Raw genomic sequence first — 20,512 nt, forward strand, 5'->3', positions numbered from 1 at the left:
GCTGAACTACCTTCAGGTGATATGTTTCTGAACATGAAAGCCATTTAATCTATCGGTTTTGTAGATCGCGGTTGATCATGTGTATTTTACCATATATGTTATTAGTTATCATGCAGCTGGTAGATTGAACTGTCTTGTAGCTGGCTATGGTACTCCAGTATACTAGGTCACATACTGCATCGGCAATAAAAGGTCTTTTCAAATCTAGTTGTTGTGATTCTGTTCTGTAAAACAAAGATTTATGTCCTAGTGTCATAGTTTCTAGAGTGAGTGAGTTAGTAAGTGAGCTTAGTTTTAAGCCGTTTTTAGCAATATTCCAGCAATTCGGCGAGGGACACCAGAAATGGTCTTCACACATTGTACCCATGTGGGGAATCGAACCCGGGACTTCGGCGTGACCAGAAAACGCTTTAACCACTAGGCTACCCCACCACCCCTTTAGTTTCTAGAAGTAACATTTGTATTGCAACAAAACGCAAAATATATGTGTCAATGCATGGCCAAAGCGCCTCATTGTTACTCCGTCTATGGGTCCAGATCACTGTGCAGTCAATTGTCATTCTCATCTCCTTGAGACCGCCTCCGTGGTGTAGTGGTTAGAGCCTCCGCCCGGAGACGTTAAAATATGGTACTTGTTGGTCCCTGCCTGGCGCTCGGCATTAATGGGTACAACAAGGACTGGTCGGCTCGGAGTCAGTATAATGTGTCTGAGTGGGGTATTCACGCTTCACTGCGGCATGGTATCTCAGTGGGCTAGCACTATAAAACTAGCTTAAGTCTGGGCTAGTACAAGCAGCCGCACATTCACATACACACGCATGCACGTCGTCATATGAGCGAAATATTCTCAAGCACGACGTTAAAACCCAATTTCACTTCACCTCACCTCATCTCCTTGAAGAAGGTATACAATCCATGCTGCATTATTGGGCGTTACAAGGTTAACAGTCGCTTTGCACAATTACGATCTCATCCCACCGGGTACTCATTACATGCTGGGTAAACAGAGGCGTTTCGAGCAAATTTACTTGCCAGGGGAGACACCATTATGTGCTTCTGTCTTGGCCTGGACGGGGGCCCAAGGAACTCTCAGGGGTCAAGTTCCCCTGGTTTATTAACCATGCATGCTATCTTGGTTTTTGTTCGCTCTAACCTTACATACGCTGTTTTTATTTATTTCTTTCTTTATTTCATTTATTTATTTATTTAATAGAGAATGAATGTGCCACAGCAAGCAATGCCCCATCTTCACCAGGCAAAATGTATTCGACTCTGGGCCATTGAATCCAGTTTGTTAAACATGAGCAAAGATACACAATACAGGAGCAAGTGAGTGAGTGAGTGAGTTTAGTTTTACGCCGCACTCAGCAATATTCCAACTGTATGGCGGCAGTCTGTAAATAATCGGGTCTGGACCAGACAATCCAGTGATCAACAGCATGAGAATCGATCTGCGCAATTGGGAACCGATGGATGTGAGTAAGTGAGTCAGCGAGTGAGTGAGTGAGTTAGTAGCCTTTACGACAAGACTATAAATAGCAATGTTCAAACGAAACCTTGTAGAGGAATGTTTGATGATTCCAAATGAAACAAACAATGAGTGAGTTTAGTTTTACGCCGCACATACTCCAGCTATATGGCGGCAGTCTGTAAATAATCGCGCCTGGACCAGACAATCCAGTGATCAACAGCATGAGAATCGATCTGCGCAATTGGGAACCGATGACATGTGTTAACCAAGTTAGCGAGCCTGACCACCCGATCCCGTTAATCGCCTCTTACGACAAGCATGGGTTGCTGAAGACCAATACTAACCCGGATCTTGACGGGTATATATATCATCTAAATAATATTATATATAAGAAAAGAACTGCACTTAGTAGCACTCAAAGAATACCTCAGTATCATATTTGTACTTAGTAGTTTCACTAATAACTGGGGCGGTGGAGTAGCCTAACAGTTAAAGCGTTGGCTCGTCACGCCGAAGACCCGGGTTCGAATCCCCACATGGGTACTATGTGTGAAGCCCATTTCTTGTGTCCCCCGCCGTGATGTTGCTGGAATATTGCTAAAAGCGGCGTAAAACCAAACTCAGTCAGTCAGTCATTAATAACTTTAAAAATTATATATAATACATAAATCGTAGACAGCTTTTGTTTGGAAAATCAATGAATATGTATTCGCACAAATTTACATTAATTTTATTGTTAGATGTCATGTTGTTCCAAACGTGTGTGTTTTCCAATTCAGCTCGGTGTGCATGTATATTCGAACCCGGAGGGGCAAGATGACTCACGGTTAAGTTAGTTAGGAAGTGATCAAATGCAGGCTTTCTCTTAGGACAATCGTCGCTATATAGCTGATATAATGCTGATGCAGCGAGTGGCCTTGACTCTTACGACAGGTACCGGGGATCTATTGTATTCAGGGTCCACATGACGCTAGGAGAAAGTACGATCCATTGGCTTCCGTAAATGAGTTGATATGAACAGCGATTTAACGCAGGACAAAGGACTTGACCACTGGGCAAACTACTGACAAGACCATAACCAAGGCGAATCTGGGTTCGAACCCGGAAATGAAGTAAGGGTGTCTCATTGCAAGGCTCATCGTGTCAAATTAACTGGCGGCGGTCTGTAAATAATCGAGTCTGGACCAGGCAATCCAGTGATCAACAGCATGAGAATCGATCTGCGTAATTGGGACCCGATGACATGTGTCAACCAAGCCAGCGAGCCTGACCACCCGATCCCGTTAGTCGCCTCTTACGACAAGCATAGGTTACTGAAGGTTAATTCTAGCTCGGACCTTCACGGGTGGTCTGATATAAAAGTATTGGGTTATCCACCACATGGAGAGTCCTCAAATCTTCACACACTGGGTACGGCATCGGAGTAAATAGTGATATGTTAATGAGACTGTACATCGTAGAATAACACAAAGGCCTATGAGAAGCAGGAGGTGACAGAGAGGTTGGGCTCAAACTCGAGTGTAGGTTGACCACCTTATTCCAGCAAACGTTATTCCGACAAAGTGGTGAGTGAGTATGGTTTTACGCCGCGTTTTGCAATATTGCTGCAATATCATGCCGGGGGACACCAGAAATGGGCTTCACACATTGTACCCATGTATGGGATTCGAACCTGGGTGTTCGGCGTGACGAGCGAACTCATTAACCACTAGGCTACCCCGCCGCCCCTCCGACAATTTGAGTTGGTGAGATAGTGCGAGACTATGGTAACACACCACTTTAAGTAATATTCTTGCACTATCACGGTGGAGAACACCAGAAATGTACCTTTGTAGGGGATCGAACTGAGGTTTCCGGCGTTACTTTACCCATAAGGCCAACCTACCACCCTCTTCCCAACAAGATAGTGAATTGAGCCAACCGGTGTCAATACTGATCATGTTATGCAATCAAATGACATGATATTTATCGCGGCCCAAACAAATATAATGAATACATAATATTGCGTAGATGACAAAATATTTGTTTAATGAATCTCTCATAGACAATAGTGTATAAAACATATCACAGATTACAGGGGTGACCAAACCGAACCTCCTCTCAACTACGGCTTGCGGTCAGAAGTCGCTCCATGATAGCGTGGCCAAGTGGAGCAAGGTCTGCTGGCCCTCACGTCACCTCCATGAAGTAGACAGAACGATCCTCTCGATCGCCGTCAGCTAGACGTCATAATACCTTATCCTCATGAACCATTTATGGTAGCGTCTAGTTGAAGTTGACAAAACAAACGACGTATCAACAGTGGCCTGTCAGACATCACAACCCTCCCGATGATAGAGTTCTTGACGAGGCAAGCTGGACAAAACGAACGTCTTCTCGATGGCCGAGCCGAGCCAGTCACGAAATACACACACGATCGAGTCCGGGACGATTTAGACAAGACAAACTTCACATTAATCTCGACTGAGCAGCACTAGACAAAACAAATGTCCCAAAACTCGCAGCCGAGACGCAATTGGCAACACAATTTTGAGTCTGACCTCCCACCAAACACACTCACTTTCCCCTACACCCGAGGACGTTTGGTTTGATCAGCTGTCCATTTGAGAAAATTTGTAATAGTCCGAGGCAGAGGAATGTTTTACTGTCAAGTTGTTAAATATTCGGTGGACATATTTTTTAACATAAAACATATATGTCTATTTTAATCTTTTCTCTGCCAACTTGTCTTTTTTCTTCCACCATTCCACAATCGGGTCGTCTCTTCCCAAGGGTTTTACCACGTCTTCGGCCATTGGATAATATATGGTGTCTCTTATATGGTATTCTCTCCCAGAATTCCTGAATCCAACCCGAATCTTGTCTCGCACGGTTACGGGACATTCCCATTCAGTTGAAGGGGTGTCGGGTGGCAAGTCGTGTTGAGCGAATGAAATCTCTGGCTGGAGGGCGATATAACAGTTATCACACTCGAATCCGTATCGGGAATTATCGGCCGGGTAGCAAGGTGCGAATGTGGTGATGAAGAAAGTTATTTTATTGAATTCAAAGACCCATCCCTTTCGTCCGATGTAGGACTTGTCCATACACCGCCACCCTGTTGGGTCGTGGTCGGATATCTGTTTGAGCACACGCCTCACGGCGTCTCCAAATATCTGAAATAGACAAGGCAAATGTAGAATCACTGAAAACTGATACTCAAATATACTACCCACACTTTAAGGATCACAAAAATTCACAACTTTACTTAAATGTAGATTTATAATTTGAAATTGTATCCATTTAAAACTGGATAAATAATGATATGGTAACCCCTCTTTAGGCAAACAGCCACTTTAATCTAACCTTATGCACTTGATACATGAGTAACCATAAAAATGGTTTTCATGGCACCAATCAACCATTTTGCAAATCATGGAACGAGTCATTGACAAATAAACAACACCTGTCAATAGCAGCTATGGGATCCACAAGATGCAATGACATACTGAAACCTAGGATCCGTGCTGACAATAAGCTTAGATATTTAAACCAAATTTGACCGCACATAATAGTTTTCTGTTGAATCCATGAATTGATCCTTAGCAAAGTGTGAATAGTATAGATATCTGGGCTTCAACAAAATTGTTACACAAGTGCATATCAATGTCCTCCGTGGTTTGTTTACTCCAGCAAAAGCAGATTCGAGGAACGAATGTATTTTAGATATGCAACATAAGTTATATTTAGGAGATAGAGTGAGTTAGTGAGTGGTGAAGTAGCCCAGTGATTAAAGCGTTCGTTCGTCACGCTGAAGACCCGGGTTCGATTCCCCACATTGGTAAAATGTGTGAAGATCATTTCTGGTGTACCCCGGCATGATCAACGTCGGGAATCGTTTGACCTTTTCAGGTGAGCTAAATACCTGATTCCACGCCTCCTGAATAATGGCACCTCAATATTAGATACACCAATAACGCCTATATGTGTCAGAGATCAGTATCAGCTGAATCCAGTCTTGTTTACGCCGCTTTTAGCAATATTCCAGCAATATCACGGCGGGAACACAAGAAATGGGCTTCACACATTGTTCCATGAAGGGAATCGAACCCGGGCCATCGGCGTGACGAGCGAACGCTTTAACCACGAGGCTACCGAACCGCCCGACAATATTAATAGAACTGAAACGGGAGAATCGACATTTTTAAAAAGAATTTTCTTGTTTTCCAGTTCATTACTATTCAAATTAAATGGGTTTCAGAACACTTCTGTGGCAACTCAAATAGATATAAGTAACTTATTAAATATTCGTTGTCGAAACATTGAAACCTCATTTGCAATAAAAGGACATCGGTTTTTTAAAAATATAGCACAATCAAACATTTCGCTTTTTCAACTGCACATTGTGTTGCATTGCTTGCGCTTCGGTGGGCGACTGATACGCATCATACAGTGAGTGAGTGAGTGAGTATGGTTTTACGCCGCTTTTAGCAATATTCCTTCAATATCAGGGCAGGGGACACAGAAGTGGGCTTCACACAATGCACCCATGTGGCGAATCGAACCCGGGACTTCAGCGTGACGAGCGGAAGTTTTTAACCATCAGGCCACATAAATATATTACTTGTTTCTCATCACGTTTATTTTTTTTTTAAATGGGTAGGTTAGGCGGGTTTTATTTTTATTTTTTCATATTTTTTCTGATTTTCTATACAATGTTAGTCGAAACCTTGGATTGCCGGAAGCTGAGACGGATTGAGGAAGTCTGTCGGCTTGATACAAGCAAATTTACCAGTGCAAAAGTGTGTGCTTTTAAAATTAGGGTCCGGCCAAATTGTAGGGTCGGGCGTTAATGAGAAAAAAGAAATTATTTTGATGTGGCCTCAGGCCACGACAAACATGGGTTACTGAAAACATCAGACAACATGATGACACGCAGTCAAAGCACGTTCCATGATTGTCGGCCTGATATAAAGTCTGCACCATGTTCCAAAATTGCAGTTATTGTAAACTAAAATTGCAGAGAGTGACACAGGTGAATAGTCTATAGTCATTCCATAAACGTTTAATCTCACATCAACTGTGCAGTAGAAAACCATAAGAACTTGCGTCGTTGTGTCATTGGCTTCAAGAAGGGCCCAGAAACAGTTCAAAGCCATGATCTGTATTGCTGCAAACATTTGTGCAATGGCGCATTGTCCTCGTGTAAAGTACACCGTTTCTTGGGATTCCAGGCTAAATTTCATTAAGTAATTGCCTCAGAAGTGTAGCAAAATCTGCTCCGTTTAGCAGCTGGCCTTTCGGAAAATAATTTTACATGGTGATGCACTCGCCTTCCAAAACCACGGCCAGCCTTCCCTTGTGTCAAATTCATGTGTTCACAGATGGAGTCCGTTTCCTGCCGGTTTTTGACAACTCACGTTCTTCAAATTTGCATGTTATCCACAAGCCGCAGGCCCGATTATATAAAACAGACTTGTCAAATCGGAACAATTAGCTCAGTAAACCCATGGCTATGAGGCTGCATCTCGACATCACATGATATTAATAACAAAATATCTGTCTGTTCGATCTGAGGCTCAGGATTTATCAGTCGATTAAAGTAGTCGAAGACATTTCAACATGTACTCATACTGAGACCACCACTTCCTCTTTCATAAGAGTTAGTCTAGTGGTTAAAGCGTTCGCTCGTCACGCCGAAGACCCGGGTTCGATTCCCCACATGCTTACAATGTTTGAAGCCCATTTCTGGTGACCTCCGCAGTGATATAACTTGCATATTGCTAAAACCGGCGTAAATCTAAACTCACTCCACTTTCAAGGAGACATTTGTTGACAATAAATCTATATCATATTTTAAAATTGACCTAAGTATAACAGGCATGTGATCACGTAGCTCCATTCATTGACATTCACCACCACTGACATTAACCATTACAGACACTTACGCATCTCGGAAATAAGGTCAGATGACGATGATTCTGTTTTAAGTCGGTTATCATAATAGGATTAATAAATTGTGTTAATCATACACTTAAGGTTCCGATGCAATTTGGGCTATTAGCGTTGTCCAAAGACCGAAGATTTGTTGACCCTATCCAGTTGCACTGGTTCTCTCCGCCTAATAGCGATAATGCTGCATGACCAACTGATACGTAATAAAAAAATCTCTCGTAGTAATAACAAAATAATTTCAACTCATTAATAACGACTTAAAAATGGTTTTGCTTACAGCTAAATGCAATAGACATGTGAGCTCTGGCACTTTGGTACGTAACAACATAGATCAACAGTCATAAACAATATTAACCATAAATGAGATATATGTAATGTTGACGGGAAAAACTGTTCCGTGGACTGTAATTGATGAGAAATTATCCACTGGCATTACACTGGGTTGGCTGGTCACCCAGACGCACCCCCTCGGCGCTGATTACTGTTAACTGCGTTGATTAGAGTAATTGGTTGCGTGTCAAACTAAACAGAGCGACTCTGTCTCGCGAACCACTCACGTCAATCTATGTATTCCCATCGTAGCAATTTCGAGTGGAATGTGACAAAGAATAGATGTAAAAAGTCATATGAAATGTTAAATCACCCCTTTCCGGTGTATCATTTAGTTGGGGTTTTTTGGGGTTTTTTGTGTGTGTGTGTGTGTTTGTGTGTTTGTTTGGGTTTCTGGTTTTGTTTTGTTTTTTTGTTTGGTTTTTTGTGTGTGTGTGTGTTTGGTTTGGTTATGTGTTTTGTTGGGGTGTTGTGTGTTTGGGTGTGTGTGTGTGTGTGTTGTGTGTGTGTGTGTGTGTGTGTGTGTGTGTCTGCTGATGTTTAACACCGCACTCAGCAATAATCCAGTTGAATGGCAGCGGTCTGTAAATAATCCAGTCTGGATCAGACAATCCAATGACCAACATCATGCCCATTTAAAGTTATTAATATCTGAGCCCATTCACCACAGTATATATATTTTCTATTCAGAAGAGGTGTCACCGCCTCCATTACATTTATCAAGGGGCGGTGGGGTAGTCTAATGGTTAAGGCGTTCGCTCGTCACGCTGAAGACCCCGGTTCGATTCCCCACGTGGGCACAATGTGTGAAGCTCATTTCTGGTGTCCCCCGCCGTGATATTGCTGGAATATTGCTAAAAGCGGCGTAAAAGTAAACTCAGTCAGTCAGTCAGTTTATCAAAGTGGTCGAGGACAGAGTAGATCTCTCTCATGGGTGAGTGAGTGAGCTGGGTTTAACGCTATTTGGAACAGTAACTGAATTTAAGTTGAGTCACAGCGTGCCGGCTTAATATTACTTGGGAGGAAAGCCCTGAGTTAATGAAGGGCTCAGTCGTTTACCACATTTGTGAAACCTACGGATATGGTATTTTGCTGACATTCAGATACATAATCAAAATCGGGCTAATCGGGATTCGACCTGATCGAAGCTTTCTGGTGTGTTGAAGGGAAAAACCTCTTCACAGCTGGTTGCGTCACCATAAATACTAGGGCTGCGCAATATAACCGGTTTACCGGTATTTACCGGTTCACACATGAAAACGATACGTATTGCGATACGCTGATCGAAAACCGGTATTTTGACATGCATTCGGAAAACTTCGTAACACTCGGTAATCTTGATGATTGTGGAAACTGTGGTGGTGGGGAATGATCGTGGTGAAAATTACATTTAACTGGATTGTTAAGTTCTTTTCCTTGTTTCATTTGTGCCAAATATTATTTACATTTGTACTTTGTCATAATTAAAAGTTTTTAGTAAGGTGAATCAAGCATAGTGATTTTGTAGTGGTTTTGCTTTATAAATCAAACATAACTCGATTATAAGTAGTTTTTTGTTAATAAAAACATCTTGCAATATATTGCAATACACATCGCAATACATGCTTTTGCATCGCAATATATCCCAATATGAAAATTCTCTGCAATACCCACCCCTAATAAATACTGGGGGCCCCCGGGTTATGGTGGCCCTACTCTCGTTCATGGGATCAGACTGACTGGATCGGGATACAAAACGAAGTAATGACGGCAAATGTGTCCAGACTATTTTTGACGTAACAGAAAAGTACTTATTCTAACGCTTGGCAAGCCTCCGCTTCATTTGCCTCGTGGCTCATTTGTAATATTATACGTCCGCTTCATTCATATCAACGTGTAATGGTAAAGATATGTGTCAGAAACCACTAACTTTTGTTTCGGTGTTTAACGCTGCACTCAGCAATACTCCAGCTTCACAACGGCTGCTGTAAATAAACGACTCTGGACTAGACAACCCAGTGACTGACAACATGAACACCTATCTGCGCAATTGTACGATGACATGTCAACCAAGTCAGGATGTCTGACAACCTCACTCCTCATTCGCCTCTTCGCAAGAAGACAAATTCTAATCCGGATCACCACTGGTACACGGAAGACTGACTGACTGACTGAGTATGGTTTTACGCCGTTTTTAGCAATATTCCAGCAATATCACGGCTGGGGACACCAGAAATGGGCTTCACAAATTGTACCCATGTGGGGAATCGAACCCGGGCCTTCGGCGTGACGAGCGAACGCTTTAACCACTAGGCTACCTCACCGCCCGGTACGAAGAAGGATAAAGAGTTGGTTAGTGTAGTAATTAAGTCATGCTTTAAACTTGTTGAAACACTTCAGAACGTGTAACATGAAATCAATGTTTGTGTTGTTGCTTAAAAAATACTGATTTATTAAAATTCTTAGAATACGTGTGAACAAGAGTACACTTCCTTGTTTCACGATGTTATGTATATATGAGTGAGTGAATGAGTGAGTTTAGCCTTACGCCGCTTTTAGCAATATTCCAACATTATCACATCGGGGGACACCAGAAATGGGCTTCAGACATTGTACCCATGTGAGGAATCGAACGGAAAGTCATCATCATCTTGATACCCCATAGGCGGATCCAGACGAGGGGGTGCAGGGGTGCGCACCCCTCCTTTGGTGCTGAAAGTTTGTTAAATGACCATTGAAACTCGGGTGAAAATGAACTGTGCACCCCTCCTTTCTAAATAGAGTGCACCCCCCCTTTCTCAAAAAGCTGTATCCGCCCCTGTACCCCATATTTGCGAAGACAGTGCGGGCCACTGCTGTCATCGACAGATGTGCAAACACACCCCTTTCTCAAAAAGGTGTATCTGCCCCTGCATTAACAGAGATATTCACCAATGATTCCGCCAACAACCAGACGCAGTGAGCTCTTGAAACGCATGCGTTTCTCCGGATGCAGTTATCCCCGATTATCACCTACTGATGCCTCGTGCGCCTCATGGCAGGAAGCGCACATAAAATCTCAGACAGCCATTTCTCCCTGATTTTATTTCATACAAAAAAAATTATTTATTTTTTTTATTAGCATAGGGAAATATGTTACATATCCGATGCATAAGTACATATATATATCAAGATGTTACACTGCTACTATGTGAATACAAATATATCCATTTCACATAGCGATGAAGATCTTATCCACCGATGTGAAAGTAACATCCTCCAAAATGTACAGCATTTGCTTTACATGCTATATTGAAAAATTAGGGCCATACAATGTAAATGGCATTAACAGTAACTGTCATTGAATCACTGTCTGTGTTGTCATCTTCTCCAAGCCATTTCCTGAACAGCAAAGTATTAACATGCACTGGGTGCAGGTTGGTATCAGTATAAGGTTGAATTTTGCAGTTTCGCGGTCTGCACCACTGCAAGCTCTAAATGCTCCAATCAAGCCCAACTCCATATAACCGAAAAGGAAACAGCATAAAACACAACTCAGTCATTGTTCATTATATAATCCATTTAACCGCCATAAAAAATACATATACAAGAGCAAGTGGTGTATGAACAGCTCACGCCCAGAAATATATTATTGCAGTAAATGACTTACATTCACATCCTTGCCATACTCCTCTCCTGGAAGTTCTATCAGAAACATGTCCAACCCAAGGTCTTCACAGACCATGCTGAACTTCAGTAGTGTGGGAAGTGATCTGAAATGAGGTCGAAAGTTCATGGTTATACCTTTTGATTGTGTTTTTGGCTGAAGCTTGGTAATAATCCCCAATTGTGCAAGTTTCAATATCAAATAACACTTGATGTAGTAAACACACATGACAACTACCATTATTGCTCTTGTCCTTCCAGATATCCATCCATCCATAAATCTTTCAGTCCATCCATCCATTTTTCCACTTACCCATTCACAAACCCTACACACTAAGATTTCATGGACTCATGGAATAAGGAGATTGGTTGGTTTGTTGTTTAATGCCGGTGTCAGCGATATTCCAGCTATATGGCAGTGGACTGTAAATAATCAAATCTGGACCAGACCATCCAGTGATCAACAGCATGATCATCAATCTATGCAAATGGGATACAATGACATGTGTCAACTAGTGTGTTCCGATTACTTGAAATAATCGAAGATTGATCACAGTGACCAAACGACCAAGCAATCGATCACATTTTCTCATAATCGAACATAAACGATTTTGGAACAACTGTTTTAGTCTTTGAAATACTTGACAGTGGAACATATCGTTGAAGTTGTCAGGGCATGAAACCGTGTTTAATTCTTAGAAAACCCACTTCACTAGCTGAAAATCCATGACTGAATATTTCTTGAAGACTCCGGGAAGTTTATGTTCATGATATATTAGTCATCACTTTAAAGTAGCAAGTTGCATCATGTTATACATATCTGCAATAACAATCTGGATAGGAAAATCTGAAAAAATGACGCTAACCAATTTTTTTCGATGATTGTTCGTTGGTAATGAAACAATCATCAATTGTGAGATTTCAATTAATTCCTAACACTAGTGTCAACCAAGTCAGCAAGCCTGACCACCCATCTCCTTAGTCGCCTCTTACTACAAGTATGGGTTGCTGAAGACCAATTCTAACCCAGACCTTCACAGGTGGAATAACGATCTACTACAAGGTAAGATGCTATCAGACAAACCAGCAATATTAAATCAGTCACCTGGTAAAACAACAAAGGATTAACTTAGAAACCGCTTCGGTCATGCTTAAACTGATGAACAGTTTCTGTGAAAGTACAGAGTTATGTCCCTTTCACTTACAAGTCATAATGTTTCCAGTGTATATTTTACAAATAATTACTCATGACTCGATCTTTGAGCAAAAGCAAGGAACCAACCCCTAGGGTAGTCCATCAGCACTGAGGCTTCAATCATACCTACCTCAGTACCAGCCAGACCCAACTACCCAAATGACCTGTCCCAGCCCCTGCTTAAGAAACAGATACTGTGAGGTGAGGTGAGGTGAGGTGAAATTGGGTTTAACGTCGTACTTGAGAATTTTACGCTCATATGACGACGTGCATGCATGTGTATGTGTATATGCGGCTGCTTGTACTAGCCCAGACTGAAGCTGGTTTTATAGTGCTAGCCCACTGACATACCATGCCGCAGTGAAGCATGAATACCCTACTCAGACACATTATACCGACTCCCGAGCCGACCAGTTCTTGTTGTACCCATTAATGCCGAGTACCAGGAAGGGACCATCAAGTACCATATTTTGAGGCCTTTTGGTATGACGCGGTCAGGGATTGAATCCGCGACCTTCCGCTCTCCGGGCGGACGCTCTAACTACTACACCACAGAGGCGGTCCAGATACTGTCTCAAAACAATACTAAACACAAACTTACCTGTAAACATTCTCCTCTGTTCCATGGTTTCGTTTTGGGTAAAAGAAAAACAATAACATTATAATGTTCATTTTGTGCAATGGAGTAATCTTTTAAAGCTTGACACAAAATAAGAATGGTTAAGACATGTTAGCAACTCAGCTAAGTACACTTATACTAAAGCATAAAAAAGGCTATAGACATCATCTAATGTTTTCCTTTGTTCTTTGAGTATGTTTCAGTTTTCTTTATATAAACCTGAAGGGTGCTTCTCACTATATATTAAGCATCTCTTGTTTTCCCGGAATAACCGCATTTGAGGTTTTTGTTTGCTCTCAGGTTTTACTTTTTGTAAATAAGACCTCTTCCCAGGTTTTACTTTTTGTAAGTAAGACCTCTTCTAGGTTTTATTTTTTCCTAACTCTATATGAACATCAACATTCAAATGATATATGAGTGTTTGAAATCAACTAAAAAATATCGTCCAAGATCAATTTCAAAGTGCAAATGTTTTCCCAAGCAGGATTAGAACCGCATCTATCAGGTTAATAACCAGATGCTTAGTCTCTCGTACAGACCCTGAAGCAAATATATCCAAGAAAGCCCACGCAAGTCCAGAAAATGTGGCAAGTCTAGATTTCCACAGCTTCAGGGAAGAAAGTCTCAGGGCTCCTTTTCATTATATATTTCTTTTTTACTATGAACGTTTTTTTCAGTAAAATATGTTCATTTCAGAGACTAGTTGTTAGTCTACCAGATGCTCTACCTCACAGCCACCAAGCCAACAAGGTTGCTGGGGTTGAATTATCTATTTATAGTTACTGTCATTAAATTGATTTTACTTGTGCTTCAGTTATTGTTATGTAGCTTCATTAAATGATCATCTACATTATAATTATCCATCACTGACGGTTTATATGTTAGGGAAAACACTTCCTCTCGGTTTTGGTAGAGAATGGAAAGCCCCTCGGGATTTCCCTCCTACCTCGGTTCTACATTCTCTACCAAAACCTCAGGGGCGTGTTTTCTCCTGAGAGAGTGGGTGAGTGAGTGAGTGAGTGGGTGGGTGGGTGGGTGAGTGGGTGAGTGAGTGTGGTTTTATGCCACTTTCAGCAATATTCCAGCAATATCATGGTAGGTGGCCTCAGAAATCTGCTTCACACATTATACCCAAGAGGGGGATCAAACCTGGGTCTTCAGCAGGATGAGCAAACCCTCTAACCACAAGGCTACCCCATCACTCTCCATACCCTCCTTAACAAAAAACCTTGGTAACTTAATTTTAGCGTCTCAAAACTTATTTTGACAATGAGGTGATATATAAGTTTCTCAAAGTTTCTAAGAATATGCAAATTAGAACTGACCATTTATGCCAACACTGCTAGTCTTAGACTAATGATAACTATATATTAATAACTTAATATTCACCAGAATGTCCCAAGAACTTTGAGTTGACATGATTTACTGAATATGGGGTTAACACAGCCATGTCTATGATGTTTGACTGGGAGTCCTTAGCATGAAAATTGGTAAAAAATAATGACATGACCAAAAATTTGAATAATTTCATGTCCATTAATTCTGATGATTTGGGAAATTTTCATTTCAATTGGGGATTATTTGCTGTCATTTTCTGAAAACTGTCCAAAATGAACAGGTCAAGATCAAGATCAAAAACTGTAATATAAGGGTAATGCTATTTTGAGGGCATTATCATTTGCAGAAGCCTGAGGTCTTCCATTAAAAAGACCGAGGGCTTCTGCAAATCATAATGCCCTCAAAATTAGCATTACCGTTATTATTGCTAAAATACATGGAATTTGTGTTGAAAAGAAAAAGGAAACAATGAAGGAATTTGACTGTAACTTTACCCAAATCAACTTCTGATGGGGTTGACTGCCCGAATGCAATTACGTCATCGAACAATTCAAGTGACGTCACAACAGAAAGTGACAATATTCGACCTTGGCCTTTGACAAGACCATAGCCTGCAACATGTCAAACTATGTCAGTGTTCGGTTTTGGTCCATCAACAGCCTTAATAGTGCAATTGTTGGTTAGCACCAACAAGAAAGCCAATATTACCGCTATTTAAAGCGGGAATTCGGGTTGCTTTGACTTGTTTGACCCAGAATATCTGCCAGTCGAAAGCCAATTAATGTCGAATGAACCGTAAGCCCACGCACCCACTATGACTTCACTTGACAACAGAACTGATAGTGGCCCGTCGTTAAGGTTGAGCGGTCCAATATCATTTGCAGCGGCCCGCACATTTCTGATAATGGGAGGGCCGTTTCATGATAATTCCATGTATTTTAGCTATAATGACTGTTAAACGGGTACCTATACTGAGAGCAGTGTTCCAGCTTGTAGAACCCCACACTCTCGCTTTCTTGGCAAATATGCACTCGGTGTTCTGCTTGATTGGGTTAAAGTTGACCACGCTGTCAGCATTCTCAGCATCATAAGTTACAAAACTGCACACTGCTTGTTCCACCTCCCTCTTCTTCTTATCAGACAAGACTGGACATCTTGGCTTGCCCTTGAGGGGGTTGTCCTTCAAGTCAATCCCTCGTACAGTCAATTCCACAACTGGCCGGATAAGGAATGATGCTATGGAAATGAAGGATGACATGCGTTAAATATTCATGATGTCTGAGAAAACAACATGATATATCACACTGGCTTGCCACACAAAGGTGGGAGGATCTACACTGCTTCGACATTATGATAAAGAAGTTGTAATCCATTAATTGTGTCTACTTTGTAATTTGTCAGCTTTAAGGAAATGCCAATCAAACAATTTTCAAAGAGAAAGGATCACTTTTCTCCAAACTTTTACCCATGAATATGTTGAGTGAGTGACTTTAGTTTTACACCACATTCAGCAACATTCCAGCTATCCATATATATAGATAACAGAGTCTTGATGAGACAATCCAGTGATCAACAGCATGAGCATCTTTCTACACAACTGGGATACAATGACATGTGTCAACCAAGTCTTATACCCGATCCCATTAGTCTACCCGATCCCATTAGTCTACCCGATCTCATTAGTCTACCCGATCCCATTAGTCTACCCGATCCCATTAGTCTACCCGATCCCATTAGTCTACCCGATCCCATTAGTCTACCCGATCCCATTAGTCTACCCGATCTCATTAGTCTACCCGATCCCATTAGTCTACCCGATCCCATTAGTCTACCGATCGATCCGATCCCCGATCCCATTAGTCTACCCGATCCCATTAGTCTACCCGATCCCATTAGTCTACCTGATCCCATTAGTCTACCCGATCCCATTAGTCTACCCGATCCCATTAGTCTACCCGATACCATTAGTCTACCCGATCCCGATCCCATTAGTCTACCCGATCCCATTAGTCTACCCGATCCCATTAGTCTACCCGATCCCATTAGTCTACCCGATACCATTAGTCTCCTCCGATCCGATCCCATTAGTCTACCCGATCCCATTAGTCTACCCGATCCCATTAGTCTACCCGATGCATTAGTCCATTAGTCCACCCGATCCCATTAGTCTACCCGATCCCATTAGTCCACCCGATCCCATTAGTCCACCCGATCCCATTAGTCTACCCGATCCCATTAGTCTACCCGATCCCATTAGTCCACCCGATCCCATTAGTCTACCCGATCCCATTAGTCTACCCGATCCCATTAGTCCACCCGATCCCATTAGTCTACCCGATCTCATTAGTCTACCCGATCCCATTAGTCTACCCTACCCGATCCCATTAGTCTACCCGATCTCATTAGTCTACCTGATCTCATTAGTCTACCCGATCCCATTAGTCTACCCGATCCCATTAGTCTACCCGATCCCATTAGTCTACCCGATCCCATTAGTCTACCCGATCCCATTAGTCCACCCGATCCCATTAGTCTACCTGATCTCATTAGTTGCCTCTTATGACAAGCATGAGTTACTGAGACCCATGAATACATAACTGAAAGATGTCTTGTATTACTTGGGTGTTGTGACATATTGTGTGCTGACACTGTTTTCATTAAATCATTTAATTGTGAAAAAAAATCCTGGATTCAGGAAAGTAGACAAAAAATCATTTCTTCAATTAAAATAATATTATGAATTCTAAAATGGTTGGATCTAAAACAGCTGTTGCCTATCTGACATTATACCAGATATTTAATATCAGTAAGAAACAACTGAATTATGCACCTAAGTGAGAAGAAATAATTAATGCATATATGAATATAGGGATTTAGACGACGCGAATTCTGCGACCTATACACATTAAAATTGACAAAGGACACAATAAAATTTATTAGCACATCCAAAAGTCTAAATACTTTTGTAAAAAGTCCAATCAAGTAACAATAAGTTATCACTGAGTTTGCTACTGGCTGAGTTATGGTATCATTTGCAATTTGATTACTGTAACAATTAAAGTGTTGATCATGATACACAATACAATAACAGTATAAGTAGTAATATTTAAGTGTCTGGTCCCCCCCATTTTGTTGTCCAGGACCCCTGAAAATTATAAGCATGAGTCCCAGGGACCCTCAAATACAGGACTTAAGGTAAATCCCTGTGAATATCAACTGGAATCATTTGTTTGTTTAACACAAGGCCTGAAGCTGATCAGTTATGTAACTGAAACACACTATGTAAATAGACTATATACTTACATCACTATATGCTGCATTCAGGTGACTGTGGTTCAGCTTTATACCACTAAACATTCAGGGAAAAGAAATTTAAGTCCTAAAAGGGTGTGACCTTGTCCCTGGATCATGCACTTAATTTAATTTTAAAAGCAACCTCGAGATCAGCGCTATGTCACACTCGTAAGTCTATGCTAAGGTATGTGAGTTACGATCACCTGAGCACTAAGATAGCTGTGTACAATGGTACCCAAGTCTGTGAGTCCAAGAAAGACGCATGAAACTGACTTTTTCCCATTCATCTACTCAGGGAGACTCTATAAGGGGGAGTGGTCACTCCTCGGAAAACCCCCTAAGCTATGCCTCAGCTCGTCACGTGACCAGTGTAGCCAATATGGCGGCAGCGTAGTTTTTAAGATTGAGCCCGGTTTATTTTCAACAGCTGATTACATACGCTGAGTGTTGTGACAATTGAAAACCTACATGTAGAAGATAAGTTACCTATTCTGTCACTTCATTTTAAGTCAAATAATTGTTATTAGTGTCAGTATTAGTACAGTAGATTTGTAGTAAAGTTTCAAGTCGGCATGTTGTAGCTCACTGGCTTCAATTCTCAGTACACAGCGAAGAAAGACTAAATTCGATCGCTAAAGACTTCTTTCACATATTCGTTTAATTTTTATGAGGGGAATATACCTTTAGTTCAAAGGTGTTTGCAAGTAATAGTGATAGTTTTATAACTAAATTTTTTTGTTAGGGTGTATTTGAGGTGTGTGAAATATATGACATATGGCCGATCTACCATTGAAATACTACAGGGCGTTGTTTGAGTGTTTCTAGTTATTGTTCTAAAACATCTTTCACATATACTTTTAATTTTTATGAGGGGAATATACCATCAGGTGAAAGGTTTTTGCAAGTAATAGTGATAGTTTTATAATTTAAATTTTTTTTGTTAGGGTGTATTTGAGGTGTGTGAAAAATATGACATATCGCCGATCTGCCATTGAAATACTACAGGGCGTTGTTTGAGTGTTTCTAGTTATATGTTCTAAAACATCTTTCACATACACCTTTAATTTTTATGAGGGGAATATACCATCAGGTGAAAGGTTTTTGCAAGTAATAGTGATAGTTTTATAATTTAATTTTTTTTTGTTAGGGTGTATTTGAGGTGTGTGAAAAATATTACATACGCCATTGATGCTTGTGATGCTTGAGTGTTATAGTTCTATTTAAAACTTCTTTCTTTCTTGTTGATCAGAGTATTTGACAAAACTGGAAAGGTGTTTACAACGCTTTGAGATAGTTCTAAACTTTCTGTTTTTGAGGGGTCTGTGACAGTGTCAGTTAACATATCAATGCCCATGTCATTCCACACATGCAATAAGATATCTGAAATAGTTACTAATGTAAAAAAATGTCTCAAAGTAGATTTTTTTTAAAAAGGACAGCTGATGTTAGCACATGTGTTCTACCGATAGTTTTGCGTTCTTTAACATGTTTGGGGAAGGATGGCCGTGGTGTATCATTTATTCTTTCATTCATTCACATATGTTCTTTTTATTTTGTTCTTTTTCTTTATTTCTTTCATTCATTCACATATAATTCTTGCTCTTAATTAATTCAATCATTCATTGTAAAATTCCGACTGATACCATACACTGGCTGAAGTACTGTTAAACGCAGCTGAAGTTGCGCTGGGAACGAACCAAGTCACTGTGTGCGCTGGAGCATGACGAGGCACACCCTAATTAGTACAAATGGTAAAGAAAGCCAGCGAGTGACCTATCCCTGTTGTAGAGTATCCCTGATCTACTGAATGATCAATGAATGAATGAATGATCAGTCAATCAATTAATGAATGGTGAAACATATAATACATATACATAGATACATAACATGAATAAATAATACATGAATTGAAAGTTGTACAACTTTTAGAAATAGCGTCTTGATTAAATTGAATATTTAGAAATCTATGTATATGCAGTTCGTCCAGTTTACTCACCAATAAATGAAAATACTGAATGAAAATACGATGTTATTATGCTGAAAAATGTTCTCTCTTTCTGGTTCTTTCCGTCCATTCTGTGTTGACGACTGTCCAAACACCGTTTCAGGTCTGATAGTTACGACATTAGTCTACGACAACGCACAGCACGTTTACTGTTAAGCCACGCCCACACAACAGGAAGTTCCATGCTGTTCAGTTTGACGATGTCAACATGGGCCCTCTGGCCTTATGCCTTCACACGTCACATGCCAAATTTAGGACATGTATTAAAATGCGATATATATGAATTTTCATGAAATTCAGAACCGGAATGAAGTCGGCATTCTGTCAAAAAACAAACTACAACAACGACATCTTCGATCTTCTTTCGACTTCGATCACCACGTCCGCGTGTCAAAAGCAGATCTTTAAAAACATAGAAGTCGTGATTTGTATTTACGTTATAAGAAGGAATATTCATAGGCAATAAACATTTTGATAAGATAACTTTGGCGATAACTTTGCGGTTTATGACACACACTTATATCTTTAACCTACAAATCTGACACACACGACTGTATTCAACGACAATCGGAAAGCGGTATCAACGAAATGGCGGGAAATGCATTCATTACAAATCGAGATTTAATGCTCGTTTTTCAAGCATGTAAGTGGGTATATGAATGCAGTACGATTGAAACCACACGACAAATGTATAAAATTACG

The 20,512-nt window shown here is 40.8% G+C and overlaps 1 protein-coding gene across 1 annotated transcript; it reads right to left on the minus strand.

Moving 5' to 3' along the window:
• Window positions 1-3,478: 3,478 nt before the first annotated feature.
• LOC124271387 lies at window positions 3,479-20,219 on the minus strand. The gene is made up of 5 exons (XM_046706527.1): window positions 19,802-20,219; window positions 15,478-15,747; window positions 13,156-13,171; window positions 11,364-11,466; window positions 3,479-4,626 (listed from the first exon to the last, which is right to left on the minus strand). Exons 1-5 carry the CDS (start codon window positions 19,878-19,880, stop codon window positions 4,171-4,173), a joined length of 924 nt encoding a protein of 307 aa, XP_046562483.1. The 5' UTR covers window positions 19,881-20,219; the 3' UTR covers window positions 3,479-4,170.
• Window positions 20,220-20,512: the final 293 nt, after the last annotated feature.

Source organism: Haliotis rubra, unplaced genomic scaffold, assembly GCF_003918875.1.
Source record: "Haliotis rubra isolate DU_JTF1 unplaced genomic scaffold, ASM391887v1 Scf16, whole genome shotgun sequence".
Taxonomy (NCBI): domain Eukaryota; kingdom Metazoa; phylum Mollusca; class Gastropoda; order Lepetellida; family Haliotidae; genus Haliotis; species Haliotis rubra.

Bases quoted from the DNA above. Each gene is read 5' to 3' on its own strand.
- LOC124271387 (XM_046706527.1), bottom strand. From the start codon at position 19,880: ATGGACGGAAAGAACCAGAAAGAGAGAACATTTTTCAGCATAATAACA. The intron at 15,748-19,801 runs GTGAGTAAACTG...TCATTTCCATAG, and splicing joins TTCAGTATTTTCATTTATTG to CATCATTCCTTATCCGGCCA. The intron at 4,627-11,363 runs GTAAGTCATTTA...TGTCTATTTCAG, and splicing joins AGTATGGCAAGGATGTGAAT to ATATTTGGAGACGCCGTGAG.